Source organism: Mustela erminea, chromosome 15 (assembly GCF_009829155.1).
Source record: "Mustela erminea isolate mMusErm1 chromosome 15, mMusErm1.Pri, whole genome shotgun sequence".
NCBI lineage: Eukaryota > Metazoa > Chordata > Mammalia > Carnivora > Mustelidae > Mustela > Mustela erminea.
In genome coordinates this window covers 79576566-79590024 of record NC_045628.1, presented here as the reverse complement: position 1 = coordinate 79590024, position 13459 = coordinate 79576566, and the positions used below count along the sequence as shown (strand labels likewise).

At 38.5% G+C, this 13459-nt stretch overlaps 1 protein-coding gene across 6 annotated transcripts in view; it reads left to right on the top strand.

Annotated features, from left to right (window-relative positions):
* RNF6 (ring finger protein 6) overlaps window positions 1-13459 on the top strand; it is a 282619-nt gene that overhangs the window by 74921 nt on the left and 194239 nt on the right. For 5 of the 6 annotated variants that reach the window (XM_032314708.1, XM_032314711.1, XM_032314710.1 and 2 more), the window contains 5 exons: window positions 3268-3366; window positions 4735-4780; window positions 5413-5453; window positions 8261-8334; window positions 12852-12921. In XM_032314708.1, coding sequence (XP_032170599.1) covers window positions 3268-3366; window positions 4735-4780; window positions 5413-5453; window positions 8261-8334; window positions 12852-12921 — 330 coding nt within the window. Of the gene's footprint in view, window positions 1-3267; window positions 3367-4734; window positions 4781-5412; window positions 5454-8260; window positions 8335-12851; window positions 12922-13459 lie in introns of those variants that run through there. The other variant, XR_004279131.1, reaches the window with a different exon arrangement.

Here is a 13459-nt window from a genome sequence, read left to right as displayed (position 1 = left end):
AATACCTAGAAGTGAGATTGCTGAACCATATGGTAGTTCTATTTTTAATTTTTTGAAAAATCTTCATATTATTTTTCTGTAATAGCAGCACCATTTTCTATTCCCACTGGAAGTGTACAAGGGTTCCAATCCTTTCACATCCTCACGAACACTTGTTATTTCTTGTTATTTTTTTGTGTTTTCTAACAGCCATCTTAACTTGTGTGAGGTGATGTCTCACTCTCGCTGTAGTCTGGAGTTTCATTTGATGATTAGTGTGATGTTGAGCACCTTTCTTGTACCTCTTAGCCATTTGCAGGTTGTTTTCAGAGAAATGTCTCTTCAGGTCCTTTGCCCATTTTGACTGGATTATTATTATTACTACTATTTTTCTCATTGAGTTGAAGTTCCTTATATCAGGTGGGGGGGGGCTTCAAATAATTTCTCCTATTCTGTAGGTTGCCTTTTCATTTTGTTGATGGTTCTCCTTGCTGTGCAGAAGCTTTTCAGTTTGATGTGGTCCCCCTTGTCTATTTTTGCTTTTGTTACCTGTGTTTATGGCATCCTAGCTGAGAAATCATTGCCAAGACCAATGTCTAAAGCTTTCCCTCTTTTAGGAATAACATCTTTTCAAAAACAGTTAAATTCAAGGCTTTCCATAATTTGGTTTGCACCTGTTTATTCAGCCTTGTTTGCATTATGAACCCTACAGTGTAACACAATCCAAGAGGCAAATCTCCTCACAATTCCCAAATTTTCTTCCTAGCTCTAGACCTTGGTTCATTCTGTTACCTAACCCAGAAGGCATTCATCTGGTTATACTCTATCCATTCTCTTAAAGGCACATTTCAAAATCTCCTTCCTTCAAACATCACGAAATGCCACACTCCATGCTGAGTTTCCCCATCTTTATCTTCTGTAGCAATGATCGGTGCTATACATTATAATTGATTTTATTTTTCCTGGAAAACTGTAAATTCCTTGCGAATAGAAACAGTGCCTTAAAAATAGCCAAGCTTTGGGATAAGAATTTAATGAACTGGTTGAATTGAACTTAAACAGAAGATTGGTATTAGTGAGCATTTGCAGTCAAATGCTCTACACTGGCATTAGTGAACATTTATAGAGGTCATATAAGTGTGTAGCAAAATCTGTGCATGGAATTAACTCAAGGATGAATATAGTTCCTACCTTTGGAGAACTGGTAGTCTTTTTTTTTTTTTTTTAAATATTTATTTGTCAGAGAGAGAGAGAGAGAAAGCAAGAACACAAGCAGGGGGAGCAGCAGAGGGAGAAAGAGAAGCAGTGTTCCTGCTGAGCGAGGAGCCCGACGTGGGACTTAATCACAGGACCCTGAGATCATGACCTGAGCCAAAGGCAGATGCTTAAGTAACTGAGCCACCCAGGCAGCCCCATGGAGAGCTGGTAGTCTTAACATACAAATATTTTAAGAAATATTTATGAAGTATTAAGGGAACACAGGCCCCTTTGGGCTGGCATCTGAGTGGTTCAGGAAAAGCTAGTGAAAAAGAAGATGACATTTGAGCTAAAGATTAGAGGAGGAGGAGTCTAACAGTAAGCAGAGGGACAGTGGAAGAAAAGGCCTTTCAGCCACAGGAGACTGTGAGAAAAGGCATGAAAACAGGAGGCACTGGTTGCCTTTTATAAGAACCAGGGACCGAAGAGGGGAAGGGAAGAGGTAAAATTTTCTTTGAGAACATTTTATATATTTTGAATTGTGAAAATTTAGCAAGTATGAAATTTTTTTCTAGTGTATGACGTGTCCTGGAAACAGGAAACATTTTGTTTGGAGTGTAGAGTAGTAAAGAATCTGAAAATGTCAGGTGAGATCAGGATATAAGAAGCTTAGTGCTGCATTCAGAAGCTTGCACTGTGTTCGAGGGATAGGAAAAAGGCAGTGACAGTCAGGAGCTGGAGTGAAGTGACCAGCTCTTGTTAGGCTTAACCAAGGAAGAGACAGAGAGAGGCCTGTGAGCGACAAGACTGGCTTGGAGGTGCACTGCAGAGAGATGGAGAAGAGGGACAGATAGGAATTATCTGAAAGGCAGATTTAACTGATAGCCTAAGCAATCCTAAAATTTCTCCCCTTTTTCCTCTGGTTCTCAAATTGTTTTTATTTTATTTGATTTATTTTGATTTAATTTTATTATTATTTTTTAAAGATTTCCTTTATTTACTTGAGAGAGAGAGAGAGAGAGAACATGAGCAGGGAAGTGGGGGCAGAAGGAGAGCGAGAAGCAGGCTCCTCACTGAGCAGGGAGCCCTACTGGGACTCGATCCCAGGACCTGAGATCATGATCTGAGCCAAAGGCAGATGCTTAACCCACTGGGCCATTGAACTGCCACCCCCTTAGAATGCTTTTAAAGTAATTATAGGAATTATTGAGAGTTTCAAAATAGACACTGTTTTGCTATAGGAATAGGAATAAGCAAGCAGGAAATAAGGCAGCATAGAGAGTACACACAGGCCCAGGTTTGGAAACATAAGCCTAAAAACTGGTCTAAATCTGGAAAACTATAAACAGGACAATCTAGGACCTTACCTACCCTTTCCTCCATCAAGAAGCTGTCACAGCCTCTTTATCACTTTATTTCTCATATCCTGTTTCTTTGTTTATTTACTTATTTAGAGATTGTGAGCAGGGGTGAGTGGGGGAGTGGGGAGGGGCAGAGCGGGAGAAAGAATCTAAGGCAGGCTCCATGCTCAGTGCGGAGCCCCACAGGGCTCAATCTCACAACACTGAGATCATGGCCTGAGCCGAAATCAAGAGTCAGACACCTGACTGAGCCACCCAGGGTCCCTACTTTATTTCTCCTATTTTAAACAGTAGGGGGTAGACCTAGAGTTGTCTCCGTAGGAAATTAAGAGAAATATTATTCTCCAGCTTCTCCCAAAAATTTCTCTTGTGCCTCAAAAAGAAGGTTCAGTTAACTGACCTTTTGGATTTAACTATTTTGAAGGGATGCTATTTTAGACATTTAAGTTTTGAACTATTCTCTTCGAAATGTGGTAAATGCATTGTACTGGAAAGATGACATAATAACCCAAGTGTTAAGCAGTCGCTCTGGTGGATTTTCCATAATGTAATGTTTAGTCTCATGCTTCAGGGAGGGTTTTGATATGCTAAAACTCTCCTTCCTGTTTTTATTTAACAGCGTGTGTTGTTCTTATGTCCCACATATGCTACTAGTAGTCTGACTTTTAGTATCAAGCAAAATATAAGATTCATCATAAGATTCACGGTGTAACTCTGATTGTTTCTGCAGCAAATTCCAGATGTGTCTCCGACGGGAAAATATACAACTCTCTTGCCATTGGTGATTATTCTTATGGTTTCAGGCATTAAAGAGATTGTAGAAGATTATGTAAGTTCACTATTAGTGAAATGTTCTCAAAACTGTTGCCTTGAATAGAAGAGACATAGTTGTTGTTTTCAAGCTTCTTGTTGGAACTGGTGTGATTTTTTAAATCTGTAGTTGATGTGAAAAACCAAAGTTTTAAGGTTTCAAATCTTAAATTGTGTGTGTGTGTGTGTGTGTGTGTGTGTGTGTGTGTGTTTGAGAAACCAGTAGGATTTAATTGTGGTCATAAGATGTATCTTTGAGGATTTACTGCAACAGAAAATCCTAACTGGCTAAAAAGGTCAGGAATTGTGCAGTGACTTCATTTCTCCTTTAACCTTATCACAGATACATTTTTTTCCAAGAGTTTATCTATTTGTTAGAGAAAGAGCATAAGCAGGGGGAGGGCCGAGAGGGCAGAGAGGGCAGAGTGGGCAGTGCGGGCAGCAGGCTCCCAGCTGAGCAAAGGAACCCGGTGCAGGACTCCATCCCAGGACCCTGAGTTCATGAACTGACCCAAAGGCAGATGCTTAATTGACTGAGCCACCTGGGTATCCTCACAGATACAATTTCACATGAGCCTACAGATTTTAGCAGTAAAGGAAAAGAGAGAGAGATTTAGTATTGTTTTCTATTGGTTCGACCGTACCTGCTACACCTGGGCTCTCTCTAGTAGGATCCCCTTTTTCCTCACTCACAATCCTAATGCTCATTTTCCAAAATTGGTAGCTATTGTTATTCCTATGTTTCTGCCTCATTCCTCCATATCTTGTAAAGATAGGTCATCAGTAAAATCTATTTGGTTGCTGGTCTTTTGATTGCTTTATACTATGAAAGAATTTTTCATACTTAATCAGAAGGCTTGAGCTAAACTGGGGCATAATTCAAGATTGCTAATTATGTGTTTAACTAGAAGGATTGTCATTGAAAGCCATATATAATATGCTGACATTTTAAGTAGCACTTCACTATGTAGGAGGCACTGTATTGTATATATTTACATGGGCATGTACGTGAATTCATTTAAATTGAGGCACATTCTGATTAGTGACCTGTGACCTGACATTGCTGCATTCATAGGAGGTAGAGTTGGAATGTCAACCAAGACAGGCCATCTCTAGCGGTCACATACTTAACCACTATGCTGTGCTTCCTCCATTAGATCACATCTCAATTTAGAGAGCTGATAGGGGTAAAACAAAATTGAAATCAGTTATGGCCAAAAAACATACAAAAAAAACAAACCCCCTAAAACAAAACAAAACAAAAAGCCCCAAACCCATTACAATTAGGTTCGCTGCCTCTATTCTTTCCTAGGCCTACTATGACTTGTGTTATGATGTGAATTACTCACTTTGAACTTTTGACATAATGAATTTTTTTTTATAACAGAAACGACACATGGCAGACAAATTAGTTAACACAAAGACTGTGATAGGTAAGATATCAGATGAAGCTTTTATTCCCTTTCACTATAAAAAAAAATCTAAATTGACCAGATACATAAGCTGTGTTTCATAACATTTTGTTATTTAAAGAAATATAGGAAGCAAAGAACAACAACCATCAGGAAACTGTTTCCTATATGTGAGAATCATCAATTACGTTAATTAGAATAAAATAAATGAAAAAAGATGGGAAATTGGAATATTTGGGATATGAGCAATTCTTATGTCAATAAAAAAGATCTGGGTGTTACATAGTCTCTCTCAGTCCTAATTTCAATATGTGCTAACTTTGTAATTGATTAGAAATATATAACTTTGCTTTTCAGGCCATCAGCCAGTATCTTAGCAAACTGTTTTCTCTCTAGGATCAGGAGTAACTTAACATAACTTTACATAATAGTCATCTATTCTTATGTTAAGTTACATTATATCATATTGTTCTATTTTGATTCAGTGCATGTGAACACAGTTTACATCTCTTTCCAGTTTATTTCAAGGTTTAATTAGTGAAGACAGTAATTTATAAAGAAACATATTTAGTTTTTTTGAAAAATATCTCTTATTAATTTGGACTTTACCTAATTCAATTGTTACAGTTAATACACAACTCTATGTTTTCCAGTGTTAAGAGAGAATACATGGAAGACGATTATGTGGAAAGAGGTAAGAATGTATTTTAAGTGAGTAATAAGCACCTCCCATATTGAGAGTTACAGATTTTTATCTCTAAAACATGTCTTCAAGAACTATCATATTATCCTATTTTGTAGATGAAGAAGGAAGTAGAGGACCAAAGAGAATAACTAATTTGCTCAAGGTCATACAGCCCTGAAGTGGTGAAAAAAGGCTTTAAATCTCATTGGTTGGAAGTCTACATGCTTTCTAATGTGTCTCTGTGTTACTTTTGTGTCATTGACTGGAATATTTAGAGATAATGCTTCTTCACAAGCTGTTGCTCAGGGTACAAGGTAACCTTACACAGAGACTACCTCAGGGAATGTCTTCATGAATATTTGCCCTTGGGGTAGAAGTTAAAGGCATAGGGGGCTAGATACTTTGTCCTCATTAGTAATTCCTTGCTGACCAGTGTAAAAGCCTTTGAAGACCGATAGTAAGAGTGCTTTGGTTTCGCAGTATCATCAGTATATCTTTCCCTGAGAGAGATCAAGCAGGAGAGTTAATCATGATTGCATTTTGCTCCTCTCATTGGGACTAAGAGAAAAAAGTCCCTGAGACACCTCTTCCTGGTTGGCAGAGTCTCAGGGGAGAGGGTTGGTGAGAGACAGAGGACAGGAGTGTGGCTGCAGTGGGGGCAGAGGCGGGGGGACTTTTTTCTGCAGAGGGTTGATTACATGATTGAGGTTTTTTCTTTTTTTTTTTTAATACATGATTGAGTTTTAATTTACCACCATTGCCTTCCACTGGAAGAGTGAGTTACACAGCTAGAGCCAAGGACCAGGAATTCTTGTCTCTCTGATTCCTTTTACCACCTGTACAACCAAATGGAGCACTTTATAGATTGGGTGTTTACAAAAGGAAAAGGGAGTTGATTTGGGGGTCCTGTGGGCAAAAGAGAAAAACTTTGTAAGAGATGACCACTCTTAGGGAAACCTGTAATCCTATGTTATCTGATAACTCCCTGTTATCAGATCCCTGGGGGCATAATCTTCTGTGTCAATATCGTTTCTGGGGGGAAATCTAGTTTTAATTATAAAGTGTCAACTTGTCTCATTCTAGCCATTGTAGATCTTGCTGTTAGTTGTTTATATAAGCTACAAATGCTTTATTGCTCACTGCACTGTGAACTTGAAGTAAGCTGTGAATGTTTAATTGTCAATCCTTTTTCTCAGCATTTATGGACACTTACAGCTTTTAAGTTTCTCTCCTCACTTTGATCCAGAAGTATTTAATTAATCTCTGCTGTATTAATGAAGATAGAAATGATCTGTATAATCAGATTATGAAAAGAAAAATAGTCTCCTTGTTCTTTTCCTCCTCAGAAAGAAATTATTATTTTTTTCAGTATAGTCCAGAAATTGGTTTAGGAGTGAACTTTACCCTCTTCCTCTGCCCACCCTACCTCCCTCTGCCCCACTTTTCTAGCTGCCCAGGAAGGGCCTGCTAGTTTTAAGAGCTGTGTCCTCAATACCTAGCACAGTGCAAATGCTCAAGGGGTTAAAGAAAAAGTACACAGGAAGAAAGCATTAAAAACTCATACTACTTTCTTCACATATTGTTCCTGGTATTTACATCTTTCTCTTTTAGTTACAAGTTAGAATTCCTTCATACATTCAGTCAACAAATATTGATTGATTGATTGACTAATGTGTCAGGTGGAGGGAGATGGGCATTTTTTCTGCTCTGCATGGAGCTCACAGACCAGCAGAGAAAAGCCCACCATTAGACAAGCAATTATGGTGTGATAAGGTACGAACAATGCATAATTGCAAAAACAATATATCAATTAGTCTGTTTATCAACCTTGCTGTAAGGACCTATTTAGCCAGAATGCTTCCATCCAGTTAGGCAATAATTTTGTTGTTTAAAACTTAAACTGTCCCTGCCCCCCTTTCCCCAGGGGACTTACTTAAAAACAAGTCCCGGGAACCAGTCTCAGGTAACAAAGCCCAAATACAAGGGTGGGTCAGGCCAGATGGAGACATCCGATCAGTGGGGGTATGCATACTGTCTTCCTAGTTACCAAGGAGTATGGGCACCACCCTCTGGGCGCCTTTTGTGTGCCAATTCTGACCAAGGTGAAGGCTAGTTCAAATGTCTACTAGGGTAAATTGTAATTTGGTTGGTCACCTAGCATGATTGTTGCAGCTTTCTCTGTGTGTTACAATTTCATTGGTCACCTGTGCGTGGCCAGGCCCAACCACATGGCCTTTGTCCCTTAAAGCTAGTCTGTGAAGGAAAGAGGGGTCGCCCTCTCTGTAAGAGGCGTGGTCCCGAACGTTCGGTTTGGTTATTGATGCTTGGCGCGAAATAAAGCTTTGCTTGACCTTTGTTTTGTATCAGTCTTGCTCCTTTAATCACGGACCCATTATTGGGGGACCCAACACTGGGGATCCAACACTTGGCACTATTTACATTTTGGGGCCAGAAAATTCTTTGTTGTGGGTGGTTGTCCTGTCCATTGTGAACTTTTAGCAGCATCCCCTGCTTCCACCCACTAGTTCCCAGTAGCATTGTCTCCTAAAACCTGTGAAGTTGTGGCACCCAGAAATGTTTCCAGACATGGCCAGATGTCCCTGGGGGGAAGGGAGGGGACACCTGCCCCCAGTTAAGAACAACTCTTTTAGAGGAAAGACCCTCAAAAAACAAAATTGTTCTAATGTAGCTGAAGTTTCTTAGCATGGCTCCAGGATTTAAACATCCTAATTTTTCTTAAGAATATTTTATGCATTTTGACTCTATTTTTGCTTTTTAAAATTCATGCTTCTGTGATTTCTTTCCTGGTTTAAAAGGTAAATGTGGGTGACATTGTGAAGGCCTCCAATGGACAGTTCCTTCCTGCCGACATGGTTCTGATCTCTTCCAGGTTCGTTGTGATAGTGGGCATTCAATAAGCTTTTTTTTTTTTTAGGTTTATTTATTCATTTTAGAGTGTGCGGGGGAGGGTGGCAGACAGGCAGTGAGAGTCTCAAGCAGCCTCTGTGCTGAGCTCAGAGCCCCATGCAGGGCTTGATCTCACGACCCTGAAATTGCAAGCTGAGCTGAAACCAAGAGTCTGGAACTGAACAGGTTGAGCCAGCCAGGCTCTGCCATTTAAGGAATTTTATTCTGAATTAGAAATTTCAAGAAAATCATAGGCCTTCCCTTCTCACCCCTTTCTCTATCCCATTCTCTATATTATAGACCAGCAAAGTTACTGCAGAGTTGAGGAATTAGCAAAATTTTACCGTGAAAGGTCTGATAGTAAATATTTTCAGCTTTGAGGGCCATGCAGTCTCTGTTGTAGCATCAGAAGCAGCCATAGGCAATATAGAAACAAATAGGTGTGGACATGTTCCAATAAAACTTTATTTATAAAAAGAGGCAGAGCCCAGAGTTAGCCTGTGGGCCATAGTTTGCTGACTGCTATTCAGTACTTTTATTATCTTTTCTTTAATTTTGCTGGACATATTTTCTTCTTTCCTAATTGTTAGATTAATTCCATCACTTCTATAATTTCTACAGACATTCAGCAAAATTTAAAATATTTATTTGTAGAACTATATTGCTTTATTCATTGGCTGTTTTGGAGGAAAGTTACAGAGACTCCCCGCAATGGGTATTTCCTTTCCATGAGGTCATGTCTGACCACCTCTCCATATGCTTCTATGTTGGGCCCCCTGGGGAGCTTGGCTGTCCCCTCCTTCATGTTCTCTGTAAGGAGAACACAGTCTGGGGCATCTGTGGGTAAGAGTGGCTACAGTCATGAACACCGCTGCGTTTGACATGTTGGGTAAACTCTTTACCTAGATCAAGTCATAATCACTCAAAGTGATTAAAAAACAAAAGTTCCTAGCCTTCTAGACACACATCCTCTTGGAGCATGAAGAGATTTATTGGGAAGAGAGATTTGTTCTAGAGCCATTGTCTAAGCTTCTGGAAAAGCAATAATACCAATGCTAGTTCTTATTCATACCAGATACACTTTGTTCTTTTGCCATCAATGCATTAATCCATTGGACAAAGGAACTTAGTGTTGCCAACGTGTCTCTCTCTTGGGTTCGGTTAGGAGTATGGGGTTCACCCAGAAGCCAGGGAGGTACCATAAAGGTTTTGTTTCTATCGCCTCTACATCATTTGTATGTGTGACTTTCTTTGCCTTTCTTTCTTTGTTTCTTTCTTTCTAAAAGGTACTGCTTATATGAAAACCAATCTCTTTTGGGGGTAGGAGAGAAGCAAGGGAGAGACAAAAATCATTATTCTTGGACTTTTTTTTTCTTGCAAGTCTTACAGATGATATTTTCTAAGTTTTCACCCTGCCCCTATTAAACAGTTTAGACACCACACACACACACACACACACACACACCCCAATGTTTATTTGATTGGGCATAAAAGTAAGAAAACCAAATTGAGTCCCAGAATGAACTGAGATCCCAAGAACCCTGAAATGTAATCCCGTGTCAGTATAAGCTTTTTCCCTGAGTGTTTCTGCCAAACCCCAAGACCATAAGTTTCCATTTCATTGAGCATAAGAAGTAGGCGATTCTTACAGGTGAGAACTATACACTTAGTTAAGGGAGAATGAAGAGTAAAAACCACCATGCTGTAGGGGGCAATAAAGAAATGTGCTTGTTTTGACTGGCATAGAGTGGAGGGAAAACGTTCCCTGGGAGAATTCAAGCCGGCTCATGCAGATGTGAGCTCTGAATGCACCTTGCCTGTGTGGTGAAAAAATTTTAAGCAGAGGATTTAATGTGATCATGGAAAATAAAGAAGAAACCTCTAATTAGCTAGAAGGAGATAAAACAGAATGGAAAAGGTAATAGCCCAAAAGATAATGGCTGACAGTTTTCCAGAATTGTTGAAAATTTGTCCCTTGGCTTCCTTGGGTTTCCTGGATCTGAAGCTAGACCTAAATAATAGGAACCATCAGACTAATTTTGAGTGTGATAATCAGAACTATACGAAAGGTGTTCATATTGTTCAGAATGAGGGTAAAGATATCGATTGGCTAGAAACCTTAAACTCTGGATATTTGTCTAAAAATTTACTTTAATATCTAAAAGATTAGACATAGAGTATAGAGAGCTTCCAGCCATATCAAAGGGGAAAATTATTTGAGAAAAAGGAAAAGCCCTCAAAAGTAACTAAAAGAATAGAAAAAGGCAAAAAGAAGGAAAAATAAAATGCCCTTAATCAGGTAGTAGAATAAATAAAAATCGTCAATTACAAATAAAGCAAATAGATTTCAGAAGTGAAAGAATATTATAAAATTGTCCAGCTATATGTTATTTACAAGAATTTCACAAAACACAAGTGCTCAGGAAGATTGAAATGAAAGGATAAAAAAATACATACAGAAAATAGAAAACAAGTCCAGAAGAGATGGTATCACCATTAGATACAATAGACTTTGAGACAAAAAGCATTATCTGAGATAAGATATCATGGAAGAAAAAGAAAAAAAGGCCACTTCATAATAACAGTTTCAAGTCACAGAGAAATGTCATAGGTTAAAGATACAGAAAAAACTTAAACATCTACAAGAAATTTACAAACTCAGCATCCTGAGGTTTCAGTATTTGCTTTCAGGAATTGATCAAATGGAGAAAAAAGTCAGTATGGTGGTAGAAGATTTGAAAAACACAGCGACAGCCTTGAAATAATGGCATGTATAGAGATTTTTGGTATATCATGTATCAAAAAGTGATGTATACATATTCTTCACAATTCTTCACAAATAGGAACACTTGTCAAAATTGTTAGGACATAAGAAAGAATCAACAGATTCTGAGAGACTGGTATTCCACAGGCCACTTGTTCTGACCATAATGCTATTATGTCTGAAATCAGTAATAAAAAGATAATTAGGAACCTTATATGTTAGAAATAAAACATGCCCCTAAACAACTCATTGGCCAAGGAGGCAATCCTAATGGAAATTGGAAAATACTTAGATTTTAGTAGTTATGAGAATGCATCAAATCTCCTATGATACAGCTAAGTTGACAGACATTTTTAATTTTAAATGCTTTCATTAAAAAAAGAAGAAATGCCAAAAAAATGAACTAAGAATCTAGCCTAAAAAGTTAGCTACAATAGAAAAGAATAAACTCAAAGAAATCAGGCGTAATAGAAAAAGATTTTGGAAGTTCTTACTTTGTTTTGTCACTGGCATCTTTAGTAAAGATATATTTTTATTTTGTGGGTATATGGTCTTGGCTGGCAAAATCGATACAGATTGCTTTACTTTAAACTTGATATTCAGTAAATGAGATACAGTCCAAAGATTAAGACTGAATTTAAGACTAAGTAAACTTTAATGACAATTTTTGTTATTCTTTGTGGCATTTTCCTCCCCAGATAATTAATTTTCATGAGTAAATTGCATTTTACATGGAATAAAATCTGACAAAGCAAATGTTCTTTAATTCAGTGTCTTGATTACTTAACTGGTGAGGTTAGATAGAAATAGAGAAGCCCAGGGCACCTGGGTGGCTCACGTCATGATCTCAGGTCCTGGAATCGAGCCCTGCATCAGGTTCCCTGCTTGGTGGGGAGTCTGCTTCTCCCTCTGCCTCTTCCTCTCTCTCTCTCTCTCTCTCGCTCTCGCTCTCGCTCTCTCTCTGTCTCTCATGAATAAATAATAAAACCTTAAAAAAAAATAAAGAAGCCAAAGTGTAGTGTTTGTCTGGGAGCCCCTGCTCTGCCCAGAGTTATCCTAAAGATTTTATTCTCATTATGAAGGCCATTGAGGGGTGCCTGGGTGGCCCAGTCATTTAAGTGTCTGTCTTCGGCTCAGGTCACGAGTCCTGGGAGAGTCCCTGGGATCAACAGTCCTGGGATCGCAGAGTCCTGGGATCAAGCTCCACACTGGGCTCCTTGTTCACTGGAGAGTCTGCTTCTCCCTCTCCTGCTGTCCCTCCCCATATAGCTGGTTCTCTTTCTCTTTCTCTCTCTCACTCACTCATTCTTTCTCAAATAAATAAATGCATAAATAAAATCTTTAAAAAAAGAAGAAAGAAGGTGGCCATAGAGCTTGAGCCATAGGGAACTCCAATGGACCCATCTTAGAAAATAACAGAATTTTAGGTTTGACTTTAGTTGTGACACTGGTTTGTTCTGAGCTATATAACCTTTTCTGTTCACCTTCAGCCATTTCTCTTTTTGGGATTAAAGAGTAATCACGCAGCTTTGTGAGGGTAGAAAGTTTTCTACTACATAGTGAATTTTAGGCTGGTAGTATCGGACTGCTAATTTTTCCTGAGAGAGTAATTGGTTCTTTCCGTTTTGAACAGCCCTTTCAGCTCTTGATGCGGGTCCCGTTTCACTGTTACCATTATTGGGAATTTGATTTTTGGAGAGACGGTGACTCAGTGTTATTTGCTTTATTTTCCTTAGTGAACCTCAAGTAACATGTTATGTAGCAACATCTAATCTGGATGGGGAGACAAATCTAAAAATACGACAGGTAAGGATACCTTTGAAATCCTAATTTGTGCTTAAACTCACAATGTCAAGTTTTGGCAGGTGCCAGTTTTGTTTGTTTGTTTGTTTGTTTGTTTTTTGTTCATGAAGAAAAGTATCTCACTGCTGTTGTGTGGATATGATTCATCCTCATTAGTTATTTACAGGGTACTTTAAAAAGAATACGTAGGAACTAGGTGGTATGGTACTAGTGCAAGAAAGAATGTCCTATAAAACACAGATCATATAAAGGATAACATGCCTTGATGCATATTGTTTTGAGGATATTTTTGCTCTTCAATGGTAAAACTACTGTCATAATAAATATCATAACTAGATTAAAGGGGTATAAATGAGCTCTGAGTGCATATACCACTGCTTTTTAAATTATCATTTGAATTTCAGAGTAACTTGGGATAATGAATGGAAGGAGATCGTTTTCTAATTAACTTCTTATTCATGGAAAAAAGATGATCTTTAAGATAATTGAGTCTGCTTTGTCACTTTGCTTCAATAAGAAGTCTTTAAATTTACATTTGATT